This window comes from Camarhynchus parvulus, chromosome 3, assembly GCF_901933205.1.
Source record: "Camarhynchus parvulus chromosome 3, STF_HiC, whole genome shotgun sequence".
In the NCBI taxonomy this organism is placed as follows: Eukaryota; Metazoa; Chordata; class Aves; order Passeriformes; family Thraupidae; genus Camarhynchus; species Camarhynchus parvulus.
In genome coordinates, this window is record NC_044573.1 from 87,970,650 (window position 1) to 87,980,269 (window position 9,620).

Genomic DNA, 9,620 nt, shown 5'->3' on the forward strand with positions numbered 1-9,620 from the left:
CAGCTGTTTTTCTGCAAGTAGTAGGGGGCTCTTGCAGTTGGCAGGAGAAAGATGCACTATAAGTAGCATATCCAAAGTACCTATTTTTTATTTTTTCTTTTAGGAATTCTGTTCAGGTTCTGTTTGCAGTAAGGGTTGTCTCTGGTTTAACTTTTCTCTTGTTTCAAGCTTCTGGATTTTTAAAGCCCTTTATTTTTTCTCCTCCTGTTTCTTGCACTTTCCACTGTTTTCAGTTTTGTAGTTTACTGTTTAATTAGCCTTAAATAAAAATAACGTTTGGGTAGCTGCGGGTTTCTTGTTTTCTTTAATGAAAGAGCAAACCAATGAACCAGCCATACAGACCAGTTCTGGAACACAAATCCTCATACCAATAGCTCCCATCTCACACAAAGTTAATACAGATATTGAAAATATCATTATTCCTCCTGTAGCTTCTGGCTGAACTACAGCCAGAGTTCAGTGTGGTTTTGGCTGCTTTTGGCTGGTCCAGGTTTTGTTGCTTTTGTCACAAAGGGGAGTGGAGGCGGGAGCAGGACAGCCCGGGGTGTCTCTGTGCCCCAGATGTGACACGAGGAGCAGAGGCGCACACGGCTGCCGCGTGTCGGGGTGTGCGGTGGCCGGACACCGGCGCGGGGCAGGTGCAGGTGACACTGCGGTGTCTGTCACAACAGGGGACACTCGGCCCAGCCGGCCTCAGGGCTGGGTGCGGAGAGGGCAGAGAAGAGAGGGACAGGGAGCTCCTGGGGCAGGTAACTCAGCCAAGGGTCTGGAGAATCTCTCTTACCAGGAATGCCTGAGGGAGCTGGGTCTGTCCAGCCTGGAGGAGGGGTGACTGAGAGGGGACCTCATCAATGTGATCACGTACCTAAAGGATGGGTGCCAAGAAGATGGAGCAGCCTCTTCTCCGTGGTGCCAAGTAATAAGGCAAGAGACAATGGGCAGAAACTGATGCACAGGAAGGGAAGTTCCACCTGAATACGAACAACTTCTTTACTGTCGAGGTGACCGAGCACTAGAACAGGTTGCCCAGCGAGGTTGCGGAGTCTCCCTCACTCGAGAGGGGCAGGGAGGCTGGTCCGGCTGACCCAGCCTGGTCCCTCCCAGCCCGGCCCCTCCGGTGGTTCTGTTGCCCCCCGGCCGGGGCGAGGCGGCCCCGCCGCGCTGCGTGAGGCGGCGCCCGCGGGCCCGGCGCGGGGGCGGGGTGGCCGCGGGGGCCGGCGGCGGGGCGGCTCCTTCTTTGGCCATGAGCGAGGTGCCGGCATTCGGCCGCCGCCGCCGCCTGCGGGACGCGGGGAGGGAGCGGCCGCGGCGAGGTTCCGCCGGCGGCAGCGGCGGGTGGGATGGCCCAGGCCAGGATCAGCGCCAAGGCCAGCGAGGGGGCGCAGCAGCAGCCGCAGCAGCAGCAGCAGTCGGGCGGGCAGCTCCGGGGCCGCTTCTACCGCTCCACCTCCATGGCCGACCGCTCCAGCCGCCTGCTCGAGAACCTGGACCAGCTGGAGCTCAGGTGGGGCCGGGGCCGGGCGCTGGGAGGGGGCCGGGGAGGTGGCCGGCCCCGAGCCGGTGGCTCCGCACCGCGGGCCGGGCGCGGAGCCCTCCCCAGCTGGGGCGCGGGGGGGGCGGTGTGAGGCTTCTGAGGGAACCGAGGGAAAAAGGGCTCTCCTCCGCGGGGGGCAAAGTTTAAACATGGGAGCTGCTGCTCTAAGGTGTGTTAGCGTGGCCTAGAAATACACGAAAATAGGAATATATATATACGAATGTATGACAGTAGACGTTTTTCAGAGAAAGCGCGAAGGGCTGCTCGGATTTGTTACCCTTTGGGGTGTGGGGAGCCTTTGGCAGACGGGGACGGGCTCTGTACCAGCCCGCGGTGCATCGTGTCTGTCGTCCCACCCTGTCGCCCCTATCCCGTACCAGCGGGCAGGTGTTTTATAAGAAGGTGCAGGAAATCCGAGGATAAACCGTGGTGTCATTCGGGCTCTCGGAGACTTTGGCAAGCCTTTAAGCTGCAGTGCTGTATGCCTGCGTGTGAGGCGTCTTGTCTTCCAAACCTCCCTTTGCACTTACTGGTTCAGCTGTGGATGATGTTCTTGTGTTTGTGCCCACCTCCTCTCTGAGGTGTATTAAAACATTTCACTATAAAATGTGAACAGCATTGCATTCTGCAGCTGAGGTGTGTTTTTCCAAAGTTACTGTAAATGCTATGTGAATTTCATCATTGTGCCAAGACATGTCCTGACTTTTTCTGCTACTTGATGTGCCCTAAATAATACCATTTGACTTTTTTCTCAGTTTGGCCTCATGAGAGATGATACCTTGCCTTTAATCATCTTCCCTGTCCTCTCAGCTCTGCTAAATTACATAGTGTCCTTTCTGAGGTGGATGGATGTGCAGGATGCCACTGATTCACCTCCTCTGGTACTGTTTCAACACACCCTTTCCTTCATTACAGCTGCATATTGATCAGCAGCTTTCACAGAACCACCCAGAATGTTTCTAGGACTTTCCTGTAATTAAAAGAGCTCTGTGGGATGCAGGAGTTTTATTTCCCCTTTCTGCCTGCATTACTTTGCATTATTCAGGAGTGGACTCCATGTGCTGTTATATTAGCCTTTCACTTAGCTTGATTAAATCTCCTTGAAGTCCTTTGCAGACTTCTCTGAATTTGACTAAACAAAATCACTGTCTGCAAACAAGTCTCACTGCTTACATCCAGGTCTAGGCGTATGATGAATATATAATCCAAAAATTAGCATGAGAATATGCAAAAATGTGTTTTAGATTTGCTGTGTGACTCTGAAACAAAGCAGACAGTTTGGTTAGCCAGCAATTAAACCCTCAAATAAACTTCCCAGTTTGCTGTGGTTCTTTCAGACAGCCATAATTCTAAACGTGGAATAGTAATGAGAAAAAAAAAAAGTCCAATTTGATAAAAGTCACTCAAGTCTTATGGTTTTTTTTCTATTCACAACTAATCAACATGCTTAATTTCAAATTTATTTGAATGACAGGAGGAAAAATTTCCAAACTTCCTCCTTCTCCAGCTTGTTTGGTTTTACTGTAGACCCTCAAGATGTTGCTTGTAAATATAATAAGTGAAAATTTGTCAAACTGAACTACAGCCTTTAATTAAAACCCTCAACAATCCTCAGTTCTCAAGTTGCTTAAGGTAAACTGAACTCTGAAGCAAGTTTCATCCATCTGGAAATCACAGCATCACAGAATGGTTTGGGTTAGGAGGGACCTTAAAGGTCACCTAGTTCCAGCCCCCTGACATGGGCTGGGGCACCTTTCAGTAGACCAGGTGGCTCAAAGCCCCATCCAGCCTGGCCTTTAACACCTCCATGTGTCCACAACCTCTGAGCAACCTGTTCCAGTGTCTCACCATGCTCCTAGTCAAGAATTTCTTCCTGATACCTAATCTAAGCCTACCCTCTTTCCGTTTAAAGCCATTGTAAAACACTCCAGTTTGAACAACCTTCCTTTTCCTCCCTTTCTTTCCAGTGTGAGAGCTTCTTTTCCAACAGTAATGGGGTATTTTTGTACCTCCCTGATGGGTGTTTGCAGAGGGGATTTCTTCTGCATGGAAAGTGAGCAGGGAAGGGGAGTCAGTTTGGGAGGGAGTGCCCGAGGCAGAGGTGGCAAGGGGCAGGTGGCATGTTTGCCCCTTGGAAGGGCTTGGACCTTGGTGTTGCTGTGACTGCCAAGATCTTTCAGGAGCAGCTGGAAGCCAGACCAGAGGCTCTGTCTATGAGTCACTGTGTTCTGTTGGTTGTGTTAAGTGAAAACACGGTTTTAGGTGTGATGATACATGAGGTAAGTCAGATTCTTGCTGGGTATTTTTTATCTTCATTTTTTGTACTTTGTATCTTGTTCTTTGGGTCAACCATGTTCCACCACCATTCATTTCAGTGGTCACAGGACTGCTTACCTGGGAGTGGACACTCAGCTGAAGGAGCTGAGGATGCCAGGGTGAAACCCCCTGTTTTGTCTCCCTCCAGTGTGCCTGATTAGCTCCATTTCAGGAAAGAAGCTGCTCCATCCTGAGATGTTTCTTATTTCCTTTGAAGACTTATCTGAAGCTCCAGCTTTAATAGTGGGCTGTTTAAGTCAGTCAGTAGTTTAAAGGACAGAGTTATTGCAGCTGTCCTAAGAAAGCGGGTGTCAGGTTTCTCATCTGGAAACAAAAGCACAGCCTGGTCCACCTGTTTCTCAGGGGAATGCTCTGCTCATGTAAATGGTATGTAGCAAAGAAAGGCATTGCTCAGCTAATTGCTCACAAACAGGGAAAATCAGAAGTAAGGAATGTCTTTTTCAGTGTTAGGGAATAGGTGGAATATTTAGTTGATGTTCAAAGCAACAAGTTTACTTGGATTGTTCCAAGTAAAAAGATGATTGGAGGTTTTCATCTCTGAGGAAAAAAGACTATACTGCTGCATCAAAATAATTGATAACTGGGCATAAATATGAGTCTTTTGTGTTCTTTTTTCTTCACCCTTTATTCTTCAGTTGGTTGTTTTTTTGAGACTTGGATTGTGTTTCCACCCCTTCCCACATCAGTCACCTCTGTTAGAGGTTTAAATCTTCCAGCTGTTTTTTTGGGTCCACCACACAAGGAAAGGAAGGATTTACAGAAACCTGTGAAGTTAAGAAACCATGCATTTTAGGAAAGAAGTTATGAGAACCGACTGCATGGTGTGATCCTGACACATTATTTTCCCAAAGTTGATGTGACTGGTTTCCATTTTTTTTGTTGGGTTTTTTTCCCCCACTAGAGCACTGTTATGAAATGACCCTGTCCCATTGTTGTGTGGCACTCTATATTGCAGTTTAGGAAATGGTAAAAATAATTCTGAAGTAGCAATTATTGCAAATAAAATAGTTCTTAAGATTTGGTTATATTACCTTTAGTAAATAAATGGCAATCAAAGCTCTAGTTGGTGAACTGGGTTTTTCTTTTTTTCCAGTATGCAACATTAATTCTGACAATTTGGCTTTTAGGTCCTACCTCACATACCAAGCTGGCCTTTGGAAGCAGTGATATTTTAGGCATCTCTTTAGAACTGTACCAATTCAGGATACATTCCTGCAATGCAGCTTTTCCACATTCTTCTTAGGACCCAGCAAAGCCTGTGGAAATCATGGACTGATCTATCTACTGAAGGCAGAACTTTACTTTTTACATCAGTACAATGATATACAGAATCTGATTTTAAAACACTATCAAAATTGAAAGTCTGCACTTTAGAATTTTAATTTACAACTTTCCAGCGACTAGTTTGTTTTTTTTTTTAAAGGCATGGCAAGGCATTTTGAAAATATTACTAGACTTCCTAAATTATAAAGTGGAGACATCTGAAGTATGAAATGACTCCACCTGCCTCATTGCTCTTACTAACCAGTCCAAAATAATAATTAAAAGTATTTGCTCTTGGCATGAATTTGCATTGCATTAACTTTTCCCACTCCTCCTCAGAAAAAACATTAAAGGCAAGGCCTGAAGCCTGTGCTTTCACTGACTAAGTTAGGTTAAATATTTTGTAAAACAGAACTATTTCATGAGCAGGCTGCATGTGAAGAGTGACTATATCCTTAAATGCTCCTGTTTTTCTGCTTTCACCCTCTTTTCTCTTACTGCTGTTTTCCTGAAGTTACTGCCTTCAGCCAGCCCATGAGGAAGGAGCAGCAGCTCCGTTCCTGTCCCAGGAGACAGCAATGAGCCACTGCTGTCTCAGGGCAGGGCCCAGAAATGTTGAAGAGTGTAGAGCACCTAAGAGACTTAACAGTGTTTTGGTTTGTTTCCCCTTTTCTGGCCAGGTTTCATAAACATTTCAGGATAGATGGATGGATTCTCGTGATGCAGCCAGACCCCTGAGCTGTGCATTGCAAGCATCTCAAACCATCAGCCAGGTTCACATGATACTCTTGCTTTTCTGTGCGGCCTGTGAACGCAGAGTTGATGGTTTTGGTGCAACTCTTGTAGCCTGTTCCAGCTTGGAAAGTGCTCTGCAAGCCCCTACCCTCAAGTCTCAGAGAAAAGCAAAGGGAGTGGGACATTTCCCTTTTTGTATCAGGTCAAGTAAAGTGCTGCATTGGAGTGCTTCAGTGTTCTTTTCCATTATTTGGCTGAATGCAAAAGCCCCCTCTTTAAAACTGTGGTGGGGAATAAGACATGAATTAAGAAACTGGACTCAGATTTCTCATGGGGCATTTTCACATTGCCCATGGTGAGCTGAGTCTGTACTTTAAGCCACAAGGAGAGCAGGCTGTGGGCACAGAACCACACATGTACCAAGACCCAGTAGTTACAGGGACAGCAGTTTCTGATGGACTTTCCCCTTGTCCTCACTGCATTACATGTGAGTTTGAGCACAGGAAAGGGACTGGAGTAGGGGTCTGGTTTCAGGAGGGACTGAGTTTCATGCTTCCTTGCAAGCCCAGAAATAGGAGCTGCTCCCACAGATGCTTCCTCCCTGTGTGAATCACAGTGAGCATCGTTCCATGGAAAGCACCAGTGACAGTGGGAGCAGGCAGTCCAGCATCTTCTCCCAGTGACAAGGCATAGCACTTGTGTTGGGGGAAGCCTTGTCATGTTAATGGAAGTGTGTGAGCTTTGTCCCCCTCGCAGGGTTTTCTCCTTTGTGAAAGGTGTTGTTTGGCACGTTGCAGTGTTCTGCTGTTTGTTGCTGTGCAGGTGGATTCTGTGGGTTCTGCTGGCCTGGCGGTTGCACAGGGAGCTGGGGCCCCTTGCTGCCTCCATCTCTGCAGCTGCCACCCTCATTACCAAGTTCCCTGATGGGTACTCGGTCCCTTTCTCTCCTAGTTAGGCAGCTGATAATAATTGCCAGTTGCCTACAGGACTTTTGCTATGGGGCTGTAGTACTACCAGGCTCTGCATATCCAGATTAACCACAGAGTAAGATAGAACAGCACTGTCAGTAAAATAAAAGATTTAAGTCTGATTGAATTGCTGTTGTTTCCTTTTTCCCCTCCATCTGTTTGTTTTTTTAAATGATACTGAGTCATGAAAAGTGAAATTAAGATAGAGGTCATGAAGTCAGAGAGTCTGTCTCATGGATAACCAAGATCTGACTGCACTTACTCTAAGCTGAAGTTTAAAACAAGAGTTCTTTGCAGCTATATAGGTGAACAGCTGTTTTATTATTTAAATGTTTTGTTTGGTTCAACCATGTACAGGGTAGAGGCTTTCCGTGATGCAGCATCTGCCATGGAGCAAGAGAAAGAAATTCTGCTTGAAATGATCCACAATATACAGAACAGCCAGGATATGAGGCACATCAGTGAAGGTGAGAAGCTGCTTTCCTGTACCCTCCAACTGACCCAAAGTCTAATCAGCTCATCTTTTAGGGAGCAGTTCTTTGTGAGCAGCACTCTGCTGCTGGTAAGGGTGCAGCATTGGAGCCAGCTGAGGTTGTTGAAGTGTTACTCATTATCCTGAGATCTCTTCCTGACTAAATTCATACTGTGTATGTGAAAGCCTATACTCAGTTCACTGATACATTTTCAAAATCAAGATTAACATTGTGCTGCTGGGGGAGAGTCATTGATGATGATGATGAGAATATAGTTGAAAATTATTTTGACTACTGGACAGGCATGAGTGCTACAAAGTGTACAGCCTGCAAGAACCTGATGATTAAGGTCATTGTCGTTGTTATGTGATTCATAGCTTTAAATATATTCCCTAAACCTGATTTATTAGGTGCTTTAAATTGCTGGTTTATTGGCTCTTCAAGAGCGTACATTTAATATTTTTGAAAAGCAGCTATACTTTCAGAAAATAGAAAACCATTTTTTTCATGGCCTCTTATTATATTTAGCTTTCTCTTTATGGCTTTCAGGGGTATTGTCTAAATCTCTCCCTCAGAAAGGCACAGAAGTCCTTAATGAGCTAGTTCTGTTACTGAGTGTTTCCTCATAATATTGTATGTTTTGCTTGAAAGTGGCACAGCAAGCATTGTGTCAGCAGTGGAAAAACATTGCTTACAGTTTTAGTAGAGTTTAATGCCTCATTTCAAATCAGATAGTGGCTTCTATGAAATGAGTATGACTTGGGCAAATGTAAAAAGCTCATTTCTGCCTTCTGGAAATATTGTTGATTGTCACTTACTTAAAAAAAGATTGTTTACTGCTAAGTTACAGCAGTTTGAGTATCTTGATGATGCTATTTGCACAGGAAAGTATTTGCCTGTAACCAAGAATATTTTCTTGTTTTGAATTGAGGTGAGAGAGAAGAACTTAATTTGACTGCAAATCGCCTGATGGGCCGAACCCTCACCGTGGAGGTTTCCGTAGAAACCATCCGCAACGCGCAGCAGCAGGAGTCCCTGCTGCACGCCACCAAGATGATCGATGAGATCGTCAACAAACTCCTCGACGATTTGGAAGATGCCAAAATGCGCCTGATGTCACTCTACGGTGCGTGCACGTCCGACGTGCCAGCAGGACCCATCGATCAGAAATTCCAGTCTGTGGTCATCGGATGTGCCATTGAGGATCAGAAGAAAATCAAAAGGCGCCTAGAGACTCTGCTCAGAAACTTGGAAAATTCTGAAAAGTCCATCACGTTGTTGGAGCATCAGAAATCATCTGTTCGGCAGTCTTGCAACAGCAAACAGGATTAATGTATCCTCCTGGCTACTTCTGGCAAACCACAGGATGAGCAAGTGCCCATAAAAAGTACACAGAAGCCAAGAAAAGAATTCTCTGTACGAGCACACACATATATACACATCCACACCCACCAAAGTATCTTTGATTGCCAGGTGCAAGCATTTAATGGGTTTTGGTAGCATTGGCATTTTCTTTTGGCAGTAAGGAATGCTATCAGTTCTTCTGTAGAGTCGATACTGCTCTATTGCAAATTGTAATTGTGCTTCTGCTGAACTGACAGAAACTGAAAATCTAGCCTTTCCTCCATTCTCCTGGGTTTTTTAAACTAAAGTTGTTTTGTCCTATCATGAGATTTCAGCTTTTCTCTGCTGTACACAAAGTGTGTGAACCTGACTTTTGGGGACAAAAGACAAATTATGGCAATAAATCAAAAGAATTAATAAACCATTTATGGTATTTTCATAAACAACACAGTGTCCTACTCATTACCATTTATAATTTTTCACTTTTTGAATATTTTGAATAAACTGATCACAGAACTTTATAGAGATAGACAGCTACTTCCAGTTTGTAACTGAGGAAGGTAAAAGCAACACATGTATCCCAGGGATCACCAGCCAGGCTAGAAATGACCTGACTCTCAAAACCCCCCCTCCCTGCCTGCTGAACCATTCTGCTCCCACAAGCTCATTGTACTGTTGAGATTGGTTTGTTTTCTAAAAGATAATAGAAAGGGGAATTGTACATCAGTTACTACTCCACTTTTGCATCATCTCTGAAGCCAAAGAGCAAAACATTTTGACTTCTCACCAGGCAAACACTGTATTTGTGACTTGTGCAGGATGGTACTTTGTACATCCATCATTACTCACCTCTTCGTGTGAGTGGGTTTTGGTTTGTTTTTTATCTTCCACCCTCTCACTCACAGTAACTGCTGCACATCATCACTGAACTCTGTGGCTGTGGGTCAAAAGTTGCAGATTTTAGGA

The 9,620-nt window shown here is 45.5% G+C and overlaps 1 protein-coding gene across 1 annotated transcript; it reads left to right on the forward strand.

The window, feature by feature from the left end:
• The first annotated feature begins 1,167 nt into the window (after positions 1-1,167).
• On the forward strand, positions 1,168-9,075 carry BAG2 (BCL2 associated athanogene 2). Its single transcript, XM_030945003.1, has 3 exons — positions 1,168-1,504; positions 7,195-7,304; positions 8,242-9,075. The coding sequence occupies exons 1-3, from the start codon at positions 1,341-1,343 to the stop codon at positions 8,640-8,642; spliced, it is 675 nt and encodes a 224-aa protein (XP_030800863.1). The 5' UTR covers positions 1,168-1,340; the 3' UTR covers positions 8,643-9,075.
• The last annotated feature ends 545 nt before the right edge of the window (positions 9,076-9,620 follow it).

Bases quoted from the DNA above. Each gene is read 5' to 3' on its own strand.
- BAG2 (XM_030945003.1), top strand. From the start codon at position 1,341: ATGGCCCAGGCCAGGATCAGCGCCAAGGCCAGCGAGGGGGCGCAGCAG. The intron at 1,505-7,194 runs GTGGGGCCGGGG...AACCATGTACAG, and splicing joins CTGGACCAGCTGGAGCTCAG to GGTAGAGGCTTTCCGTGATG. The intron at 7,305-8,241 runs GTGAGAAGCTGC...TTTTGAATTGAG, and splicing joins TATGAGGCACATCAGTGAAG to GTGAGAGAGAAGAACTTAAT.